The 24,702-nt window shown below is 30.3% G+C and overlaps 6 protein-coding genes across 6 annotated transcripts; 3 read left to right on the top strand and 3 right to left on the bottom strand.

Annotated features, from left to right (window-relative positions):
• Positions 1-2,148: 2,148 nt before the first annotated feature.
• Positions 2,149-3,012, bottom strand: GO595_004683 (AGC family protein kinase; the record flags this gene model as incomplete). Its single annotated transcript, XM_067917841.1, has 1 exon — positions 2,149-3,012. The coding sequence occupies one exon, from the start codon at positions 3,010-3,012 to the stop codon at positions 2,149-2,151; it is 864 nt and encodes a 287-aa protein (XP_067775265.1).
• A 2,999-nt stretch (positions 3,013-6,011) lies between these two features.
• Positions 6,012-7,901, bottom strand: GO595_004682 (Spermatogenesis-associated protein 4; the record flags this gene model as incomplete). Its single annotated transcript, XM_067917840.1, has 1 exon — positions 6,012-7,901. The coding sequence occupies one exon, from the start codon at positions 7,899-7,901 to the stop codon at positions 6,012-6,014; it is 1,890 nt and encodes a 629-aa protein (XP_067775264.1).
• A 3,046-nt stretch (positions 7,902-10,947) lies between these two features.
• On the bottom strand, positions 10,948-12,588 carry GO595_004681 (F/Y-rich N-terminus family protein; the record flags this gene model as incomplete). The annotated part of the gene is made up of 1 exon (XM_067917839.1): positions 10,948-12,588. The coding sequence occupies one exon, from the start codon at positions 12,586-12,588 to the stop codon at positions 10,948-10,950; it is 1,641 nt and encodes a 546-aa protein (XP_067775263.1).
• Positions 12,589-15,102: 2,514 nt separating this feature from the next.
• Positions 15,103-16,608, top strand: GO595_004680 (RhoGAP domain containing protein; the record flags this gene model as incomplete). Its single annotated transcript, XM_067917838.1, has 1 exon — positions 15,103-16,608. One exon carries the CDS (start codon positions 15,103-15,105, stop codon positions 16,606-16,608), a length of 1,506 nt encoding a protein of 501 aa, XP_067775262.1.
• A 168-nt stretch (positions 16,609-16,776) lies between these two features.
• Positions 16,777-17,412, top strand: GO595_004679 (putative 60S ribosomal protein l10; the record flags this gene model as incomplete). Its single annotated transcript, XM_067917837.1, has 1 exon — positions 16,777-17,412. The coding sequence occupies one exon, from the start codon at positions 16,777-16,779 to the stop codon at positions 17,410-17,412; it is 636 nt and encodes a 211-aa protein (XP_067775261.1).
• Positions 17,413-20,406: 2,994 nt separating this feature from the next.
• On the top strand, positions 20,407-23,646 carry GO595_004678 (P-type ATPase; the record flags this gene model as incomplete). Its single annotated transcript, XM_067917836.1, has 1 exon — positions 20,407-23,646. The coding sequence occupies one exon, from the start codon at positions 20,407-20,409 to the stop codon at positions 23,644-23,646; it is 3,240 nt and encodes a 1,079-aa protein (XP_067775260.1).
• Positions 23,647-24,702: the final 1,056 nt, after the last annotated feature.

Genomic DNA, 24,702 nt, shown 5'->3' with positions numbered 1-24,702 from the left:
TTAGGTTAAGGATAATATTGTCCTCTTGATAATTGGTATTTTCTTTCCATTCTCCAGAGAAATAATCTTTAAATTTATCCACATCAATTTCACATTCAGGAGTAATATTATCATTGATGAACCATTGTGTACATTTTCTTGCATCTTCTTTCTAGTGTTCACGTATTAATTTTGTATGTCTTTTACATCTAGTATCTTCAAATACTTTTTCTTCTTTGATAATTCTACCTCTAAGCCATTCTAGTTTCTTATTTCTTTGTTCAACTCTTATTGGTGGGATATTAATATTTAATACATGTAAAATTTTAAATATCATCAACAAGAAATGTTGGAGTTGAGGTGAATACTTATTTAGTTGAGAGAGAATAAAAGGTAATTGATTTGGTTTCTCTCCATTGATTCTTGGAAAAATATCATTTAGCGAAGAAGGTACAATTTTATATTCTTCAGTCTCATTTTGAATTAAACCATTGTTAATCATAATTTGTGCAGGCGAACATATGGTTCCGCCATCTCTCATAAGAATCGGCGATCGATCATCAATTTGATGATCTGCTGTAATAATTATCCAAGGAGGGTTATTAGGGAATTTATCATCATAATGATTCCCCTTTTTTAAGAATAATTGTATTATCTGTAACAGGGATTTCTTCAATTTCAAAAAGTCAAGGATGAGAATTCTTAGATATAACAAAATTTAAAAAGCTTTCAAAGAAGCAACCAGAAGAATGAAGAGAAGCCACATGTGGATCTGAATTCTCTGGATTAAAATGATAATATAAATGAAGAAAAAGTCACCCGTTTACCATCACATAAATATAGATCTATATTTGAAGTCAGTTTTGTATAAGCCTTGCAAAAAGGACAATCTAACGGTTGAGGGAATGTAACGATAGGTGGTTGTTGGCTTGTGTTTTTTGGAGTAATATTTAAAAATGGAAAATATAAACTAATGTGGCCATTAAATGGCTCTTTGAATGGTAGAGTATCGTTATGAAAAATGTGAATAACTGGTCGATGTACGATCTTTGAATCGATTGTTAAATTTGTTGAATTTGACTGAAATTGGGCAATCTGGGTTTGATCTGTGTCATGAGTAGGTGGTTGTTTCGGTGCTAAACCCAGATTTTTACTCGTGAAATTTCTAAATATTGGAAATTTGTTTTTTTGGAAATCGCCAAAAAGTATTCACTTGGATTCGCTATGGTGTGCTGGTGCTTGCCGCATAGTTAATTCTTCTTGATTTTGCATGTTCATAAAAAATCGAAAAAAAAGAGGGGCAAGCCGGAATCGAACCGACTACCAGAGGATCTGCAATCCTATGCTCTACCGGTGAGCTATTGCCCCTTTCGGAATTTTTTAATTTATTTTGCCTACAAATAATTATTGTAATGTTTTTGGTCAAATGCAAAATGAAAAGATTCACATGTTATAAAAAAAATTCATAAAACTTTTGTAATGAATGATTCAATTCACTATCTTTTTTACCTTATTAAAATTGTGGAAAATGATTATTCTCATTAATAAGTCATATTTTTACGTAAAATATTCATTATTCATAAATGATGATAATGAAAAGACACTGTCAACCAACTTTCCCTCTTATAGATTTCTTTTTAATTTTAAAATTATTTGTAATATATTTTTTATATTTTTTAAATTTAGTTCAGTGGAAATCAATTGATTTTCTGATTTGAAACGACCGTTTATTTGGTTGACATCGTCTTATAATGACACTGCAAATGTTCGAATTGTTATCTAACATTTTTTTCATGCACCAAAAAAGATCCACCCCAAAAGATTTGATCAATTGATCGTTTATGATTTAATATTATAACATGTGAATCTTTTCATTTTGCATTTGACCAAAAACATTACAATAATTATTTGTAGGCAAAATAAATTAAAAAATTCCGAAAGGGGCAATAGCTCACCGGTAGAGCATAGGATTGCAGATCCTCTGGTAGTCGGTTCGATTCCGGCTTGCCCCTCTTTTTTTTCGATTTTTTATGAACATGCAAAATCAAGAAGAATTAACTATGCGGCAAGCACCAGCACACCATAGCGAATCCAATTGAATACTTTTTAAATTTTTTATGAATGCACTAGATTGACTGTATGGAAAGCAGATTTATATAAAAAACAGCTTTATTGGATCAAATTTTTTGTGTAAGGAGTTATCAAAACATTTTCCCAATTAATTCCGTTAAAGAAAGCATGAGAACGAATTGTTTGATAATTTGTTCCTTCTTCATTAAAACCAATTCTATTTGCAGCATCTAAAACGAGTAATCTTTCGATAAGGTCAGTAGCATCATTAGGAATTTTATTATCAATTTCATAATGACATTTTTCGATATTTTGATATGTTTGCATTTTAGTTTCAGCATAAAATGGTGCATTTCCTGTAAATGCTAAATATAACATACAACCAAAGGCCCATAGATCTGCAGATGGTGTAACAATATCACCTGAAAGTACTTCGGGTGAAATATAATCAACAGAACCAACAAAACTCCCACGTGTAAATCCATTCTTTTGGGTATCATCTCTGTCAAAAAGTTTACATGAGCCAAAATCAATTATTTTTGGCATATAATTCTTATCAAAATAAATATTTTCGGGTTTGAGATCTCTATGGATGATTCCATTTTGATGAATATGAGAAATTCCCATTAATAGTTGTGAAAATACATGCCTTATTGCTAGGACCGAAGGCTTGCTATCAAGAAATTCTTTTAATGAGCCATTAGGTAATAATTCGAAAACAAAATAAATGCATAAGTTGTCTTGATATGAATCCAAAAAAGATACTAAACATGGATGAGAAGTTCTTAAAAGAGCTTCTTTCTCATTTTCAGGAGATTTTGTTTTTTTTGCATATATTAATTTTTTCTTATTTATAATTTTTATTGCGACTTCTTGACCATCATCAACATGTTCACCAAGTATAACATGACCATAAGCGCCTTCTCCTAGTATTTTACCGAGTTTATATTGGTTTTTTATCATTTAAAAATTAACGTACTATAATCTTGCAAATAAGAACTTGCATAAATTAAAATAATTTCATTATTATCAAATAATCCTTTTATTAATATTTTATTTTCTTCTTTGTTTTCTATCTTTATGGTTTGAAGATTTGGACTTGGACTTTATTTTATGATGATCATCCATATATTGTTTCCCTTCAAGTTCTTCTTTATACTTCCTAATTTCACGAAGCCTCTTCATTTCTTTCATTGGAATATTTGGATTTTTAATTTTTGCACCCAATGATTCCAAAATTTGTTTAGCGCCATTACCACACTTTCGAATTACTTTAGGATCCCAACTTGCTGTCACAACTTCATTTCGATATTTATCAACAAATTCTTTCGAAGTTAATAATTCTTCTTTTTTCTCTGCTTTTTTTGGTGTAGGTTTTGGTTTTATAGGCTTTTGAGGAATCGGAGTAGGTTCATATTCAACTACTACAGGACCACCTTTCACTGTTGATGGTTCTACTGGATTTGGTAAACTCATTCCTTAAACGGCCTCAAAAAGTGTAAAATTTTGGCCTACTTTTCGACCGTTTAATCAAAATCTCATATGAAATATAAGCGAACAGAAAAAAAGCCAAAAAATTATCAAACCAGTGATGACGAAGTAATCCAACAAAGCCTTTATGATTCTTATTTGGCAGAATGTCAAATCATTAAAAATACAGATAATATTACAGATTTTGAGAATTCTTTGAATAATCTCACAGATTATTTTAATAAATTTGAAAACTCAAATATAAACTATTCACCACTTCTTCATCTTTATGAAGCAAATCAAATACATTTTATTTTAGCAAACAAATTAGAAAAATTATTTTCAATTGATTCTATTATTATCCATCTCAATCATCTTGTTAACTTTTCACCCTTTGCAAAGCTCTATCAAAATTCCCCAATATGTCAAATTTTATTTGATATCTTACTTAAGAATAATTATTCTCGAGAAAATTCCAGTATGTTAAGCTCAATTATCATTTACTTTGTTTCGCTACAGATGCCACCAATTGTCTATTCTTTTATTCTTGAAAATTTTCAAGAAATTATTCAAAGTATATTTAACACAACTTCATCTTCATTGACTGTTTTTATGTTTATTAAGCCAATTATTTCTTCTGATTATGTTTCAATTGAAGCATATCCAATGATTACTGATTGTATCAATTTTTATTTAGACAATTATCCATTTGATAATAGAATCCGATTTTGTGTTATCAAAATATTTAAATTAATGTTAAAAAGGTCTGAAGAAACCTTTGATTATATTGACAAACATAATTTATTATCATTTTTACTTGAAAGACCCACTGAAGACACTGAAAAATTACAACGTGCACGAATAAAATTTCTTATTACGTTGCTTAAATGTAATTTTCATAGGGAAACATATTTATACATATTATCTCCTGATAATTGTTTTGATTTCAGTATAATTATTGAGATTCGTGACAAACTCGACTCTGCTTTGTTAGAAGTTGCACTTGAATTACTTTCTTCTTTCCTCCCTCAACTTGTTGACGTTTTATGCGACAAGCTTAAACCAGACGAATTGATCGGCTTCGTTTTAACGATTTTAACCGAAGGTAAAATGATAGAAAAAGTGAAATCTCTAGTTTTTCTTAAGAATTTGTTAATGGCCGATAACATATCGTTTGTGATGAGAAATATTTTGAAAAATGATGACTTCTTTGAGGGTATAATTGAGATATTAAATACAGATGACTTAGAATTGGTTTCTTTAGGGTTAGAAATCGTGAAATCTTTGATTGATAACATAAGGAACTTTAAATATAGAAATGAATTCGCATCAAAATTCGATGAAAATTCTTTCCAAGAAGTAATAACTCAGATAATGGACAACGAAAATAAAGAAATAGCTCAACAAGCAATGGATATATCGGCTGAATTGAACACACTTGAGTAAATGTGTTTTTAAGTTTAAGTAGTTTTTTATTTAATATTAAATGATAATCTTCCAAAGATCATCATATGATTCTAAAATCATCTTTTAGAAATATATGTTAATCAGATATCGGTATTGTTACCTTAATGTTGTTCTTTTTTGGAATGCATTGCTTCCTTAAAAACACAGATGAGTGCTTTTTGATCTATTGGTGCCTGTTTTCCAGATGAAAAAATAGAAAACCATTTTGGAGGGTGCTTTTTACCATCTATAAAAGGTTCTTTCTCTGTCATAACTTTACAAATTAAAGAAGGCGGAAATGATTCTCCTTTCATTTTAATTACTAATTTTGGATTCATTTGAAGATCTGAATATTCTAAAAATTCTGGGTAAAATTTACTGAGTTCTTTGGGTGTTAATGTTTTTTCAAATTCTTTAGAACAGTCAAGTAGGTATCGATAAGTAATTTTTCTCATGTATCTTTTCCAAGTTTTTTGTATAATTCTTGCTGCATAATTTTGTGCATATGAAATTACTAAAGGGTATTTAAAAATCATTTCATCGCTTTCGGTATAAAATTGGTTTTCTTCCATCCAATTGGAAGATTTCAAAATTTAACGTTCAAAACCCCCAAAATTTCACATAACAATTCACGCTCAATCTGACCAAATGTCTACCAGAAACGGCGAGCAACCTCTTCAAAGAAAAATCAAAGAAAGTATGGATTATAGCCGAAAAGTTGCTGAAGATGCTCTCAATACCGGAACAGAAACATTGGCTAGAATTCGATCACAAGGTGCAATTCTCAGGCATGCAAATGATAATATGTCGCCATTAACAACAATGACAGAGGAATCAAACGACACCATTAATGTTATTTTAAAGGAGTTATCATCAGGAAGAGGACTATTCTTTATATGTGCAATAGTGACTATAATCATAATATTTTTAGTGATTCGTTGGAAGCACTCCAAGTGATTTTTTTTGTTAATAATTTTTTTAATCACTTAGCACATACAAAATATATTTAAAAAAAAACTTTCGGAATAAAAACCAAAAAACATTTATTATTTTCTAACTTTCTTCAACGTTACAACGAGTTTGTCCAAATCTGTATTCATTTTTGCCGGGAAGTTCATTATCAATTTGAGAACTGTTTGCGAGAACATTGGACTTATATTTGCAGCTGTCTTTAAGAAATCCAATGCGTTTGTTTTACAAATTTTAGGGCTATTTGCAGGGAAAACGAAATTAAGTGCTTTGAACAAGTTGGAGAACGTTTGGAAGACCTTATTTTTCAATAGTTTATAAAAAATCAAACAGACCTTTGAAGACTGTTTACAAACGTTTTTATCACAAAAAGCCAAATACAAATACTCGTGAACTTTTTGAAAGATATCGTTCCATTTGTTAACGTCCTCATTTTCAACGTTTATTTTCTCCATCAAAACTGACATAACAACGATTTCTTTATCTATAGAATCAGGCTGCGTTTTAATTACATTGTCACAAATTAAAGAAACAATTTCGAGAGGATTAAGTTGATTAATTAAAGGAGAAATAATTTCTTCATGATCATTGATATGAATAATGAATTGATTAGTTATAAGAAATGAAGGATTAGAAACACACATTAAAAAATTAACAAATTCGGACTTCGGAAAGTCACTATTATGAAGAAGTTCATTTAAAATGAATGCTGAAATATTTCCTTCTTTATCATTAACAATGATATTTCGAATATATTCCGATGATTCATTTGGTGAATGTGTATATAATAATGAAAGAATTATATCTTTTGATTTATCACCGGTTGGTGGGAAATGAGATATTAGTTGTGATGTGGTTTCATGATCATATTCAAGCATATGATATAAAACTAATGGTAACACAAACGTTTTATCGTTGTTAACGTTTTCTTCAACTTTTTGAAGCAAAAAGTCAGAAAGCGGTTTTGTAAAGTTTTGTTCGTTTTGAACAAAATACCATAAAGCAGAAGATATTGTGGAAGGATCTATTACTTCAAGAAACTTAGAAAGAAGAAAGAGATGTGTAAAGGAATCATCAGGAGAAAGATAAAAAATGAAATCAATTAGATCATTTGTTGAAGTTTTTTCAAAATCAATATTTGGAAGTAAATAATCTGATACGGCTGAAATGATTGCGGATAAGAGAGAAGGAGAAATGTAAGGCATGGATTCTTTAATGTAATTAATTACAATATCTGATGGATAATTTGTGAAAAAATAAATAAGTTGTTGTGGATTTTCAATACACTTAACAAAGGATTTAAGGTTTTCTGGTGTCATTTCATGATTAAGATTATCAATTGCATCATCAAGATCTTTTTCACTACTTTGAGAAGGTAAAGAACTTGTATTACGTAACTGAAGAAAATTGGGTCCACTTGTTACTATAGTTGCTGATTCAAAGTTAAGTGGAGGTTCATCAGATGAATCTGTTTGTTGGCTAAATGATGTACTAATAAATTTTTTACGATTAGGAATTGTTGGTGATTCAACTTTTGGTTCTTCTTGCTTCTTTGGAATGTCAGGAGGAGTAAGAATCGTAACATTATTTTTAGGCGTTGTAGGTTTTGTTTCAATTTTTCCAATTTCATGATGACACGGTGTTCTTTTTGTAAATGCTTTATATAAAATTTCAATTAGTTTAACAGCAGAACCATTCTTTCTTTTAATCACATCATCAATTAATGCTTGCGAAATTGGAATTTTATGAGCTATAAATATTTTTAAAAGTTGATTCCAATTATCTGTTCTCATTTTAACACTAAGGAAATTTGAAAAAGAATGCATTGATTCAGATGGAATATAATGAGTAACAATTTCAGCAATTAAATACCCACTTGCAAAATCAACTCTAGGGTTTGTATATGGCTGAGAAAGATCAATAGTTTGAAGCCAACGTAATACAGAACGCGAAAATCCACCTGACATTGTTAATAACGTTTTTTTATAACCAGAAAAATTCGAACGAAGTCAGTCATTATTTGTATGCTTTACATAAGAACACATCAAAAATTAAATACAAAAATGGATTTAGAAACAGTATCAGCGATTCTCCAATCTTTTCAAAATCCAAACAATGAAATCAGAATCACTGCAGAGAATAAATACAAAGAAGCAATTAAAAATAATTGTCCCGAGCTAATTAAAATTTTTTTCCAGATTTTAGAAACATCTTCTAATGTTTCTATCATATTTCAAGCAATAATCCAAATATGTAGATTACTTAAGTATCCGTCAATTGTTGGTTATGAAACACATATTTTTATGAAAAATCAATTATTAATAATTTTTGGATCAGATTTTATAAACAAATATCCGACCATGAAAAAATACATTTTATATTTGATTTTAGATTATATTCAACATTTCCGAAATATAGATCAATGGCAAGAGTCAATACATTATTTTTCTCAATATATCCAAAAAGATCCTATTCTTGGACTTGAATTTTTTACTAGATACTATTCGATGAATCCAAAACCAGAAATTCTTGAATTCATCAAACCGTTTGTAATATTTGATAATAGCAATATTCTATATCTGCAAAAATCTCTTATTTGTGAATTGATCATTGTTAGATGCATTCAAGAACCCAATGAACTTCTTACATTAGTTCCAACTGCTTTTTCAGTACTTCCAAATAATCTGATTCGAGAACCACTTAATGAATTTCATTACGCATTTTCACAAAACCACATTCCATTTATGCCAATTGTTGGACAAATGGTTGAACTTTTGCTTAATATTATTATTCAAGAAACGAATGAAGAATTGATTCGAAGATTATGTCTTTATATCCTCGGGTCAATGCTTTATTTAAGTAACTTCTTGATCAAACAATTCAAATTGAATCCAAGTCCTTTTTTTAATGCATTTTTGGTTTCATTTAGTAATCCTATTGATTATCCTGATCTTTATAGTGAAGCCGAGAAAGAATGGAAGACGTTATTTGGTCTTTGTGATGATGAAGTTGATACTTTAGCGCCATTTATTCGTGAATCAGCCATGAATTCAAATCCTTTTATATCGTCATTCTTTATAATATATATAAAAGACATCAATGTAATGCAAGTAGCCCTTCAATATGTTCAGTCTACCAATGAAATTATTCGTAAGAATTCATTTAAAGCAATTTCGAACTTGTTTAAGTCAAATGTCATTTTGCCAAATAACGAATTTGGCACTTTTTTGCTTAACGGTCTCCATTCGCCGTTTGCCAAAGAATATATACCTTTTATAAAAATATTGGTCTGGAAATATAAATATGAAAAAAACCAAGAAGCAGGACAAATAATTCTTTCTCAACTCATGGAGCCTATTGCAAAATTAACATTTTCATGTTTTGATCATGATTTAATAATGATATTATCAGATTTATGTCAATTGTTTCCAGAGAAATCTCAGAAAATAGTTATGACATTACTTCAATATATATCCAAAGTACTCGAAACTTCTGATGATTCAGTATTATTTAAATATGCTCCAAATATGTTGTCTTTATTAGATATGGAGTCCATACTCCAATACTTTAATACCATTTGGCCATTCATTTTACGACTTCCTTCTCGATTCATTTCCATTCAAGAATACATTGAATTACTTGGAAACAATTTTGAACCTTATATCGACCAATACTTTAGCGCTTTGATCAGTTATTTACCTACTGATGGACTTAACTTCGAAATGGTCGAACAAAATCAAATTGAAGCATTTGATGATTCGTATATTATTATTCCAAGTTCTGACCCAGCAAAACGCTTTGTTTTTAATAACGTCGACATTGAGGCTATTGAAGAAGTCTTTGAGACCTTCAGTACTCTTGCGAGATACGTTCCAAATTTACTAATGAAATATTTACCTTATATCCTTCAGACTTTGCTTAAATACATTGACATTCCTCTGGAGCATCAATCTCATACAGCACTTACATCTCTTGCAGATATAGTATTTTGTATATATGATACCAATTTTTATAATGTTGTTTTTGATAGTTTGCTAAAAATTATAAGTTCTGATCAATTTGTTGACATGTTGCAAGTCAAGTTTATTGTTAACATCTTAAAATTTTTGGTTAGATATGTTAAGCCTGAATTAGTTTTGGAGCTCGTTAAATTATTGCCACTTTTATTGAGAGAAGCAGTCAATTTCTACTTATCGCTTATTGAAAAAGATTTACACATTGAATACATCGATAACGTCTACTACAAAGAATTATTCATTGACATTGCGGTTTTATTCGATGGGACGTTCAGTTCGGATTCAATTCAGATTTTCAATGAGTTCAATCAAATTATTCAATACTTTGCGGTTGAGGATCGGCACCCATTCTTTAAAATATTCTCCATATTAACATGGACTGATTTCATGATAAAGATGAACGAAAACAATTACCCAATCAATGTCAACAAATTTTTAAATGATTTGGTTTCAATTGTAATTGGAAATTATCCTTATGGAGTTCGAAAGATTGCAATTAGTTCTTTATCATCATTTTGTTCAGCAAAAAAGGTATTGAATATTGACAAGCTGTTGAACCTGTTTATAAATTTGGTATTAAATGATGAAAATATGAAAATCAAAATGTTGGCTATTTTCGAATTTGGTGAAATTTTAGCATACAACACTGACTTGGATCAGTTTGATAACTATTTCAAGCTGTTTCTTAGCTGGGAAGGAGCATTTGAATCAACACATATTAAATATTCATCGCAATATTACATGCGCATATTCAAGCTTTCCAAGCGCTTTGTTGATCCTGGGAAAGAGCTCTATGCCATGAGCTGTGTTAATTTAATTCAAAAAGCAATAAATAATTCATTGATAACAGAAAACGACGAAAAGAAAATTCGCAAGTATGTCAAAGAAAACCAGTACCCAATATACGGATCTTTGGACTTCGGTGAAGAAGATGAGTCACCAAATTATTGAAAATAAATTCAATTCTTTATTTATGAGTAAAATATTCAAAAAGTTTCTATTTTTCGTTTTCTGCTTCTTCTTCAGATTCACTGCTGCTGGTGCTTGTTTCATCTGATAATTCATATTCGAACACTTTGGCTCGTGATTTCTTCTTTTTATTGTGTGATGGATTTAAGTTATATTTTTTCATTTGATAATTTTCCAATTCTTCGATTCCTGGTTGTTGTTGTATTAAAGAAATTGTTACTGGGGATTTTAATAAGAATGCGTCTGGACCAGAAATTGATTTTCCTTTCTTCGCATTCTTTTCTGTGAACTTTTTTAATATTTTTGCCCATGGAGCAGTTGGAGTATCTCCTTCAAAAACATGGTCAGTTCCTTCTTGAGTAACTCTAAATCTTGGTGTTTCAGTTCCATTATCAATGATTTCGCTAAGATAAGTAACTCTTTCTGTTGGATCATCTAATGAAGAGAAAAGCCGCGTTGACTTATAACCAGCTGGATAAATATATGTTTGGGTATGGAATAAAGGTCGATCTGTTACTATAGTTCCTATATCAAGGATATAAGAAGAACTTGAAATCTTAAACGGATATTTTACATCGCCATTCAAAACTTTGGCTATCAAATGAGCATCTTTTTGTGAAGGATTTTCGGTTACCGGTGGTCTGGGTTTTGACGGTTTACTTGATACCCAATTCTTTTGTGAGAATTCATATAACGATTTAATTCTTAACATAATCGATTTTGTCTTAAATATGAATGCTGGGAAGTCTATTGTTTTAAATGTATCAAGTTGTGCAATTTCATTCATTGCTGTTATTCCTCTATTTTTGATTTCTTGAAAGAAAGAAAACTCAATAGAAGAATTCCAGCTTTGCGGTAATTGCCTCCATCTTGGAGCTCTTTTAAAGAATTCTATTCCAAGTTGCAAAATTGATCTAAGCCTATTCATTGATTCAACTCTAGTTTTAACTCTTACAGCAGTAACATGAGGCATAGTTCCATTTTCGCATTTTTGCATAAATGCTTCAACATATTCTTTCAAGTTTTCTAAAGGTTTTGAATTTAATCCAATATCATTTCTCATTTTTTCATAATTATCGATACCAAATCTAACCAAATATTTGAAAATCCTTGATTTCTCACTCCTTGAAAATTGGTTATCATCATCGAATTCTTCATCAAATTCGAAGTTTTCATCTTCGCTTGGATAGCTATCGTCCACTTTTTGAATAAACGATACGTTAATTCTTTTCAAACTTTCTCCGATTTTCAGAAGTCGTTCGTTTAACATTTGATGTTGAATTTTTCCGTTCATGAACAATTCCATAAATCTTTTATCCTTATCTTCTGATAAGAAATCATAAACTCCGAATCCATATTTGTATGCGGCTATTACTAATAATTTATCATATTCTTCATTCCAATTTTCGGAAGGTTTCTTCCCAACGATTCGACCGATTTGTAATTTGTCCATATTATTTCCAGACAAACTCATAGCTCTTTCTATGTAATGTAATACTTCTAATCTTTGTAATAACTCATATGATTTATCATGAATTAGATCATGAAAATTCGACTTAGCAAACACAGATTGGTTCATAAATTGTCGATAATTATCTGCGTCTTCATTATTCGATTCGCGGACCATATCTTTAATTAAAACAAATGATTCGTCTAATCCTTGTAACATTTCTTTAACTAAACTTCGACTTGCATTAATTACATCATTTTTTTCTCTAAATATTCCGCCATATTTCATTATGTCATCCCATCGATCCCAACTAAATCTAAACAAATATCGAAATAATTGATCTCTTTCTCTTAGAGTCCATTGTTCTTTATTTAATTTCGGTTCTCGTTTATGTTCTTTTATTGATTCTTTTAATAAATTCCAAAAATTGTTTTCATTGTTTTCGTTATTAAAAATAGAAATTGTGTTTAAATCTTCTTGTGATATGTTATTCATTGGTTCTTCAGTTGAATTAATGATTAAACTTTCAATTGATGGAATAACTTTCGGTGAGAAACTATGTAACGCAATAATTTTACATAACATTTCTTCATTGTTTAGATCGGTGATTAATGGTTCACATGTTTCATTACATTGAAGATAAATTATATTCCGGAATTTAGATATAATTGAACGTTTTGTGGTGACTTGCTCAATGAAATATTTGGAATTTATATCAAAAATTATTGCGCAATTAATATAATCAAGTGTGGTGAAATATAAGGGACAACTTAATGGATTATATAAAAATAATGAAGCTGGATCATTGTCATAATCACCTGTAGGTTTAGTAATTCGTGAACATAAATAATCTTCTTTAGTCATTAAGTCTTCTACTAAATCTAATATTTGATCATATTGACTTACTAATATAACTCGTTGATTATTACTCATTTGATCTCGAAAGAGTGTCATAAATACTTGAAGTTTGGTGGAGATCTTATAAAAATCTTCACCACATAATTCGTTTTCCATCCCAAAAAGTAAAAATGGATGTTGTGAACAACGATAGAATTGATCAAGTAACCGTCGATAACCGTCTGATGGATCAAATCGAAGAATTAAACTTCGAATAACTTCTTTTTGAACCGGTGTTAAAGGACAATCAATATATGTATAATGGATACTTGGTTGTGATTTTTCAATGATCTTGCTTGCAACAACTTGAAGCTTTTGTTTATGATTCATTATTGAAATTAAATCTTCAGATTGAATGATTTCTTGAAGAGAAAGACAAAAATTAGAAAGCTCTAAAATCATATCAGAAACTAATTTTTCATCGCATGATAAAGAAATTAAAAAATTATGTTTTGGTGGAGCTTTATAAGTACATTGGCAGTTAACAATAATGTCAAAACGAAGTGAAGTAAGAAACGTATCTGTATTAATAGTATCTGGTGTAGTTAATAAGACATGAAATTTATATTTATTGTCTTCACCAAAAAAGTCAATCTCTTTGATCTTTGAGCGATTTGCTTCACTTCCATCATAAACAACCGTTGATAAATTTGGATTCTGAATTAGGATATCAATCCATTGAGATAAACCAGAAGATGCTGTAATTATGAGAAAAGGCCCAGTTTCTGGATAGGCTTCGAAAAGTTTTTCAAACAGAAGAATAATAGGTCTTTTGACATCGAAACTAAAATTATCATTTATCGAACATTCATTTTCAAAGCTATACATGTAAGAAATATTCATAAAACAAATATTTTCCAATAAGCTTAGATCCGGGTTTGGTGTAACTTCGAGGATATGCTTTTCTGTTGATGTATTGGTATTTGGATATTTTAATTCTAGTCGTTTTTCATATAACAAAGCAACTTCATCCGGAACAGAATCTTCAAGAGAAAGCTGAGTATAATCCAAATCACACCATTTCACTAAATATTTTCCATCTTGAGTACATATAATTCTTTCAATGATGTCATATCGAGGGTTGTAGAAAGGTGGATTTTTTGGGTAGTGTAAAATTTTGTTAAAAGCTTGTAATAATGAACGATGATTTGGGGCTTTTAATAAATCTTTTTCTGAAATCCATTGACACTTTCCGTATGATTTTCCTTCAAATTTGACGAAATAGTTAGAAAATGTGCCCGTACTTTTTCCTTCTGCTGTAACAATTTTTTGGATTATTTCTTGTTGTTCTTCTTCTGTGCTCATTGTTGGCTCGGAGGGAAGATGTAAACCTCTCAATATTTTACAAAAAAAAGCTGATCACAAGTTTTGTATGGGGTTCGAACCTGGTATGTTAAAATTTCAGATAGCACATAAAATTTTTCACTTTTTATGAAGGTGGATAAATTTCAACTCAAAAAAATAGGAGGCAATAAGATCAATATCTTTTAAGTGGAAATATTCATGAATACTTATCAGTCAAATATCAAGCGATATCATTATATGACGATTTCATTGAAATATTGCTTACGAATGACAAAGCTAAAGTTCCGATGAGAAAACTGTCAAAAAAACCTTCAAAAAATTGAGAAAACGAATTGTGTGATTCCAATTGAAAAAGATTTTGGTTTGCTACTTTTTCTGAGTTTAAATGGTCAAATAACCGCTTAGTTAAGTGTAAATTCCATTGTTTCAACCTTCTTAATTGAAAATTAAGTTGGAGCAGATTATGTTTTACTTTTTGAATGGTGATAAAGAAATATTTCTTAAAAACTATGGAACAACTAGAAAAAATAAATGCTTGAATCGAGAGCGACAGGAAATGAAATCCTTTTTTATGCATACTTGCCTAAAAGCAATGGTAAAAGATATTTTCATGACCCAATTTCAAATAAAGTTTTTTGGGAAGTTCCTGATGATTCAAATGTAGTTGATGGAAATACATTCGAAAAGATTAATATTGACTCGACTAACACCAAAAAAGAAATCACTAGAGCAAAATCCGCACTTGTTTTAAATGATAAAAAACTAGTTACTAACACTAAGATTAGAACACGTACCTTTAATAAAAAGATGACACTTGCATCAACTGAAACATGCACACAAAAAATTGATCATACAATTCTTCCACCTTATTTACCATCATCAATTAAGGAAGATCAAAATTTAATATCATTTGAAGATTTTGCTCATAAAAATTTCAGATATTTCCAAAGCAAAAAGAAGAAAAGTACACAATCAGCAGAATATTTATCATACAATGAAAATGTTAATTTAATTCCATTTTTAAATATTGATTCAAAGCACGTAAAAGATGCTGTTAAATCATTCGAATTCATTATAAACTATACGAAGAACATGGAATATTATCCGGTGATGCCTTTAGTGCGCATTGCATCAAAATCAAATGATTTAGTTGACGAAATATATACTCAACTGATCAGACAAACATACTTCTGTAAGTTCCAAAACATTATCTCCCGTGGATGGGAACTTATCCTTGTGATGTGTACACTGTTTTTACCATCAGAATCAATTCGTCCAATGATCAAATCTTTTTTGGCATCTTCTTCATTTTCCGCCCAAAAGCAATTTGCTAAAGCTGCTCAACTTTCGTATATTCGTTTCATGTCCCTTTGCGATAAGGGAAGTAATTTCCGTGATTTATCTGATTCAGTAATAAATAATATACCAAATCATACAAAAAGATGTCCGTTCCTATTCGGATCTTCGCTGAGTGAGGTTTTCTTTGTACAAAATCAGGCTCTTATTAATTCACCTGTTCCAATATTTATTCATAAGCTTTGTGAAACTTTGTTAAAAAGAGGCATCACCAAAGCTGACGGAGCCTTCCAGGTCCAAGCGGACAAGAATGTTCTGAATGAACTTGTCCAAAAAGTTGATGCAGAATATGATATATTTGAATCTACAGAAATCCTCGACTTGGCGTCTCTTTTAAAGAAACTAATGGCAGATTTTCCTCAACCTCTCTTAGAGATATCTTCTCTTCGTAATTTAAACGAAGACCAATATGTTGAATATGTGTTAAAGTTACCAAAAATTTATCGGAATACGCTTGCGTATATCATTGGGTTTATAAGAAGATTCTGCACTGGTTCTGGTAAGGAATTATCCGTATTTGGAATGATCTTTGGATTGAATGTAATGCATTGCACAACATTAAATCCTGCTGAAATGAAAGATTTTGCTGCAATGTCTTCAAAAGTTATGCTTAAACTTTTGAAAGATTGGGATGTTTCAGATATCTATCCAATTCAAAGAAGAGTCACCATGCAAATATAATTATATATGAATTGTTTGTCTAAAAATATATTGCGAGTTATATTGATACAAAAGTAAAAGTAATTGTCGAAAAAAACTTTTTTTAAATTTCTGACCGTTTGTCTGAGACCGTTTGAGGTTTTGAATGATGTTTAATCGTTGCGGCGGTTTGGTCGAGCCTTTTAACTTATGGGTCGTCGTCCAGCTCGTTGCTATCGCTACTTCAAGAGTGCTCCTTATCCAAAGTCACGCTTCTGCCGTGGTGTCCCAGATCCACGTCTCCAACGTTATGAAACTGGTACAAAACAAGCCACAGCACACGTTTTCCCATATTGTGTTCGTCTTATCTATCTTGAACACAGACAAAACATTTCTGCTGAAGCTCTTGAAGCCGCTCGTGTTAGCTCAAACCGTTACATGATGAAGACAATGGGTAAAGCATATCACATCCGTATCAATCTTCACCCATTCCATGTTCTCCGTATCAACAAGATGCTTTCCACTGCAGGTGCAGATAGACTTCAAACTGGTATGCGTCATGCCTTCGGTAAGCCAAATGGTATGGTTTCCCGCGTTAACCACCCACAATGCATCATGTCCGTCCGTGCACCAAAGGATGGCCTTAAGAATGCTATCGAAGCTTTCCGCCGTGCATCATTCAAATTCCCAGGAAAATCAAAGGTTATTGTTTCATCAAAGGTTGGCTTCACACCATATACACTTCAAGAATACAAAGAATACCTTGCTTCAGGTAAGATTGTTGAATGTGGTAATCACATGCGCCGTGTATACCGCCGTGGTCCAATTCCAAAGAAAGCTAATTAAACAATAATGGTAACTATACTCTTTTTTATACCAATTTGTGTGTCATTTTTGGCAATGCAAAATTAAACTTGTATATATGATCGATGGGTGGAAATCGCAAGTCGAGTTTAATATATTGTATTAGAAGGAAAAATTTAATAATTTTGAAAAGAAAAAGAAATTTGTGCTTTCTTTTCACAATAAACAATAATTAATGAAAACATTTTTAAACTCGCTGCCATAAAATTTATTAATAAATAAATCATGCCACAAGATATTATTACCACATAATACCAATGCATATTAAAAATGATTCACATTTAGAACACCCTATATTTATTTATCTTACATTTGCTCAATAAATTTTTCTTCTTTGAAGTTATCTGCAAAAGGATCTTCTTCAATATTTGAGATAGATATCCCGTTGTGAATGTGTTTGTAGTTTGGTTATTATCATTTTGTTGTTCTGAAATTTCATTTTCAGCAATTTCTTCTTTCATTCAGCAACAATAACTCAAAGATTATTATGATAATTATTGTTTTGTTATCTTTTGTATGAAATTCATTGTTATAAATAAATGTAAAGAAGTTCGAATAATATATATAATAAGTAGAATAAATAATAACTGTGTAATCATAGTGTATATTTTCTGTTTCAATATTGGAAGATGCTTCAATGAATTTTCGAAAATAAGTTAGATTAATTCAATCCAAATGATGGAAAATGAAGCCATCGTAGCTCAATCGGCTAGAGCATAAGACTCTTAATCTTGGGGTTGCGGGTTCGAGTCCCGCCGGTGGCTTTTTTTCTAAATAGTTAATTTATTTCAAGATATGCTATAGCAAGCATACTTTAACATTGTTTTTGCTTGCAATTAAGCTGGAATTTTAATTCCAACAAATTTTTTTGTAAATCCTCTTGATAAATATCATTCATGGACTAATCATCAAAGAATTTGAAATTCAAGATTATTTGAACTCGAAATTTAAATATTTGTTAATGAAGTAAATGAAATAGGCAAAATATCTTATCATTGATGTAACAAAATCATCCATTTGCATCTGCTTGAACATTTGTTTGTTGTTTTCAATTTTGCAACAAATGGCCAAAAAAGCAAATTTCATTATTTAAACCAATTTTTATGATTAAACAAGTATCCCCGAAGCACAATAGTACTTGATGTTGTTTATAACAATTCAAGGAGAAATAAAAAGATAATAAAAAATACATATATGAAAGCTATTTATAAAAAACTTGGTATAATTGAATAAATAGTCAATTAAAAAAAATTATAAGCAAAGCTAATAATATATCTTATTTTAGATTTGATTTTTGCATTTGGCAAAAATCAAATCCCAGGTTAAAAAAAAAAAGTTAATCTTCAATTAATTCATATAGTTCAAGAACCAAGAGGTTTATAGTCAAATTTAAATAGTAGGACGAATAAAAAACACACAATCACCTTATATCGTTTCCGAATACGAAATCGTCAATGAGGGGATATTGAATTATAATAGGAGAATATGTAAAATTGATCATTATATATTATTAACTACAAATAATTTCTGTTGCCATATATAAATTGCAGATTATAATATATTTGGTATCTGAATTAAAGACATGAATCAAAAAAAAAAAATTAATTTCATAAAATTTGAAATGAATAGCATAAAATAAGATTTTAAGAATGGGTTTTTTGCTATCGGCAAAAAACAAATCATAGGTCAAAAAAGAATCATAGTAAATTTACTATTCATGAATTACCTCTTTATCAGTTAACGATCTATTTGTAGTCAAATTTGAATAGAAGAACGAACAAAAATCATTCAATCAGTTGAAAAGAAAATAGACAATAAAAGGATAATTTTGTCATATAAGATTCGGGAAAAGATTAATACACAGGATGACTGATAATTTTTTAACCGATTTCAAATTATTATGCGAAGGGAAAAAAGTGCTCTTGAAAAAATTCAAATATAAAAAAATCGTTATTCTATTTAGAAAAGTTATCGTTAGAAAGTTTTGTATCGTTTGTACCAATATATGGCCGAATGTGCATTCACATATCGAAAATAACTTATATACGAAAATTACATGAATATGCCATCAATATATCTGAATTTTTTTGAGTTTATTAATATTTGATAGGTTTGAAAAGAATTTTACATCAAGATTTTATATAATTAAATATAATAAATGATATTTCATCATTTTTCAAATAATTTCTGAATTTTTAATTTCTTAATATATCAAGATATTATTCTTAATTTTTTATTAATCATAGATGCAACCATGTATTTATACATTATATATCCATAATATCAATAATGTAGGATGATCGATATCTACGATTAAGAGTTCTTGAAATCATTTTACATGTTCATACGGTTCCATATGGAATAAAAGAAATGATAAATGTATCTCAAGTCAATATTTTGAAGATAATACGCAAATTAAATTTGTATAGATATTTACTCGATAAAATTGTACATTTCGCTATTAAACAAAGGTAAAAAAAAAAAAAAAGAAATACATCAAATAAATTCAATGATCAATAATCGTTTTTATCAGAAAAATGTATCGTTCATGACAAGATATTTCAATAATATGTACTTACACAGAAACTATTTCATTGTTCATAAATTATCAAACAGATTAAAAAAGTATATCACCAAGATGTTACGAAAATCATCATATTATTCATTGAATTCATAAATTCAAGAAAATGAAAATTTCATATAATTATTTGGAATAAATAACAAATCACGATTTTATGATAAAATTACAATATTTTAATTTTTTAACGAACCAAGAATCATTTAGTTTGGCTGTTTACAAATGCGCTATATACGAATTTCTGAAATCGAAAGTCAAATTTATATATATGTATTAATAATGTATTTCTGGCTGAATTACGATCACTTTTTCAAAACAAGTTGTGAGGTTATTTTAACGGTCGAATTTAATTGTGAGCACAATTTTTTCATAGGATTTTAATCGTAGCAGCAGAAATAATGTCTGAAGAGCGAAAGCGTGTTGTAGAAGTTCAACATTGCTTTAATGCAAAAGGCAAACCTTTATTTACTACCAACAAAATATGCACAACCAAATATAATGTATTAACTTTTCTACCCAAAAATTTATTTTTTCAATTTTCAAGAATTGCAAACTTCTATTTCTTAATTGTTGTTTGTCTTCTTCAATTTCCATGGGCTCCAATTAGTGCAGCTGCAGCTGTTGTTCCTCTTGTAATTGTTATTGGTATCACAGCTATTCGTGAAGCGGTTGAAGATATTCTTCGTTATAGAAGTGATCAACGTATTAATTCATCTGAAGCCACAAGACTAATTAATGGTAAATTTGAAACTGCTCGTTGGGATTCAATTCTTGTAGGTGATATTATTAGAATTCATCGAGACGAACAAATACCCGCAGATGTTGTTCTTTTATCCACAGATGAACAAGATGGGACTGCTTATATTGATACATGTAATCTCGATGGAGAAACAAATCTTAAAGTACGACAAGCCATTCCACAAACTCTTCATATCAATTCAGAAGAGTCATCGTCCACGTTTGAGTCCACCATTGAATGTGATGAGCCCAACAAACTTTTATATACATTTAACGGGAATATCATAATTAATGAATCACAGCATCCACTTGACAACAAACAAATTCTACTTCGTGGATGCATTCTTAAGAACACTCAATGGGCCATTGGCGTCGTCGTCTACACCGGTAAGGAGAGTAAGATTATGATGAACTCGAACAAAGCGCGCGCTAAACGGTCGAAAATTGAGCGTGGTCTTAACATGAAATTGATCTCTATGTTCATCTTCATTATCTTTTTTAGCTTCCTCGGTGCCACCATTGGCTTTTTATTTGAGAAAAACAAAATTAATTCTGGCGAACATTGGTATTTCTTTCGGAATGAAAACAACAAAAGAAATTTGACAAGTTTATTTTTCATATTATTAGTTTCATCATTTGTCGTCATTAATGCGACTATACCTATTTCATTGTATGTGACTCTTGAGATTGTGCGTGTGTTTCAAGCATTGTTTGTTAATTGTGATGTCGAAATGTATGATCCTGAATTAAAAACTTTTGCTAATTCACGTACAACAAATATTTCGGATGATTTAGGTCAAGTTGAATATGTTTTCTCTGATAAAACTGGTACCTTAACTAGGAACGTAATGGAATTTATGCAATGTAGTATAGGTGGTATTAAATATGGCACTGGTACTACTGAAGTTGCTTATGCTGCTGCTAAAAGACAAGGCATCAAATTGGACCCCCCTAATAAATCGGGTAAAGCATTCAAAGATGAAAAGTTCTTTGGTATGCTAAAAAGTGGCAATGTCCCTGATGAAGTTAGTCACTTTTTATGGCTTTTGTCGTGTTGTCATGCAGTTATTCCAGAGAAAGATGAAACTAAGGAATATGGAATAGCATTCCAAGCATCATCACCTGACGAAGGTGCATTAGTAGAAGCCGCTGCATATTTAGGATATTTGTTCAAAAACCGTCGACCAGAAGAAATCGTTATAAGCATTAATGGTGAAGACGTAACAGTACCAATATTAGCTAATTTAGAGTTTACATCTGAAAGAAAACGTAGTTCAGTAATTATTCGAAATCCAATAACTAACCAAATCATCTTATATTGTAAAGGTGCTGATGATTTGATATTATCACGACTCTCTAAAGACAGTCAATATATTGATGAGACCAAATTACACTTAAAAGAATTTTCAGCAAATGGTTTACGTACATTATGTTGTGCATATCGAATCATTGACGAAGACTTCTTTCGTGATTGGATCAAGCGTTATAACGATGCGAATTGTACAATTGTAAATCGAGATGAAGTTGTTAATAATGTATGTAATGAAATTGAATCTGAACTTTTCCTCTTAGGAGCTACAGCAATTGAAGATAAGCTTCAAGAAGGAGTACCAGACACCATAGAATCATTGCTTAAGGCTCATATTAATGTATGGATTATCACTGGCGATAAACGTGAAACTGCCATTAACATTGGATATGCATGTTCGTTATTGTCTGGGGATATGAAATTAATAGTCTTAGACACAACAAATGTTAATGAATTAATATCAATAATTGATCGATTCTTAACTGATGAAGAAAATGATAAACAATTAGCATTAATTGCATCTGGTGCAGCGTTAGAGCTATTATTAACGGATGAACATAAAGATAAATTTTATCAAATATCATTAAAGTGTCAATCAGTCATCTGCTGTAGAGTATCACCAAGTCAAAAAGCTTCAATCGTTAAAATAATGATGGAAAAGACTGGAAAGTTGTCATTATCGATTGGAGATGGAGCTAATGATGTTGCTATGATTATGCAAGCAGATGTTGGGATTGGTATAAGTGGTAAAGAAGGCCGTCAAGCAGTCTTAGCCTCAGATTATAGCATCAGCCAATTCCGATATCTTAAACGGCTTCTTCTAGTTCATGGCAGAATTAACTTCTATCGTAACATTGATTTGATCAACTATAGTTTCTATAAGAATATGGCGTTTTCATTGAATAACATTTTGTTCGGTTTCTTCTCAAGTAATTCAGGGAATACCGTTTTCGATTCAATGCTTTACACGGTGTTCAACGTCATTTACACATCGGTTCCGCCAGTTGTCTATGCTGGGCTCGAAAGAGATGTGCCTTTGGACTCAATGATGAAGATACCTTCGCTTTATTATTTCGACGGGAAAAGGGAATACATGCAAAGTTATCTTCGATTTTGGTTGAATATACTTTTGGGAGTTTTTCATGCATTATGTTCATTCTTCGTGGCTTACTTCTCAATGTACCCATTCGTTGGGTACAATGGTCAACAAATCGGACTCAAAGAATTTGGTATTACAATTTACGGTTCAGTGGTAACAGTTGTGAACCTGAGAATTGCATTGATGTGCTCATATTGGACATGGCTGCACCACCTGTTCGTGTGGCTGAGTATCCTTATATATCCTGCGACTGCAATAATTATCGATTTGATGAAGTTGTCAGATGATATGGTGGGAATAACTATTCCACTGATGAGGAACGGAATGTACTGGTTTGTGATTATTGCAACTTCCATTTTGGCGATGATTCCGGTGATAATCATCAGGACAATAGAGTCGTCGAGGGACAATTTAGCGAACAGAGTAAGGTACATTAAGAATTACAACGATGATACTGTCGACACGTCTGAAGAAAAAGAATTATTGGACTAAATACAAATTATGTGTAAGTAAACAATAAACAGAATGTAAATTGTAAATAATGTGCAAAGTTATTGTTTAAGTAAATGAATTTTTTATGTAAATTCAGTAAATGTTAGAAAAGGATTCAGTAAATGTGATGGGTCAACTAAAATTACCAGGTGATAAGTGCATAATCTGGTTTGTGAGTGTCAAAGAGAAGAAAGATGAACATACTGAATTTGTTCAACCTTTAAAATTAGAAGAAGAATTAACACGAAATGATGAATAGGGCAAAAGATGAATGTAGGAAATGCCGCAATAACTAATAATTAAGATGAAACGTTTGGTGGAAAAATGTATACGTTTATGGAAAACATTTTTAACATAATTTAATTCTTCTAAAAGTAACCAATAGTATCATCAATGTAAGGGCTACAGAATGTTGTATATTTTATATCGAACCATATTGGCATTTATTTGAGTTCAACTTGTTCTATTTCACCACTTTGTGTTTGATTTTCTTCTATATTTAATGGCTGAATTAATTTCATATTTTCATCTTGCTTCGCTAATATAGGTCTCCTTAAAATTACAATTACTGTAATAAAAATTCAGATAAAAATGACGACTTCAATTATCACTTCTACCAATCCGTTCTGTATACAGAATATGTAGTTGAATCATCACATTCAATTAATCATCTAAATTTGGTTGAATCATCACATTCAATTAATCATCACATTGGAAACATCTAAATTTCCAAAAGATGACTTATCATCAAATACATGTTTTGTTTTGGCACCTTCAAAAGCAGAATGATATAAGTTAGGTTATATATTACCTGAATAATAAATACAATTTAATAAAAAATAATCACAAAATGCAATAGAACAAATCGTGTGGATAATAATCACTAAATATTATTCTAATGAATAACAATTATCAAAAGCTATCCATCAAAATAAGGAATTTATGAAAAGTAATTCTTAAATGTATACGAACTTATTTCACTTCCAAATGTAATAAGTTGTGATGATGTGCTTTAATAAAAATGAATATTCACAAAAAGTAATATTTGCCAAAGAT

The sequence above is a fragment of the Histomonas meleagridis genome (assembly GCF_020186115.1).
Source record: "Histomonas meleagridis strain 2922-C6/04-10x chromosome Unknown contig_27, whole genome shotgun sequence".
NCBI lineage: Eukaryota > Parabasalia > Tritrichomonadida > Dientamoebidae > Histomonas > Histomonas meleagridis.
This window is presented reverse-complemented; position numbering and strand designations above follow the sequence as displayed.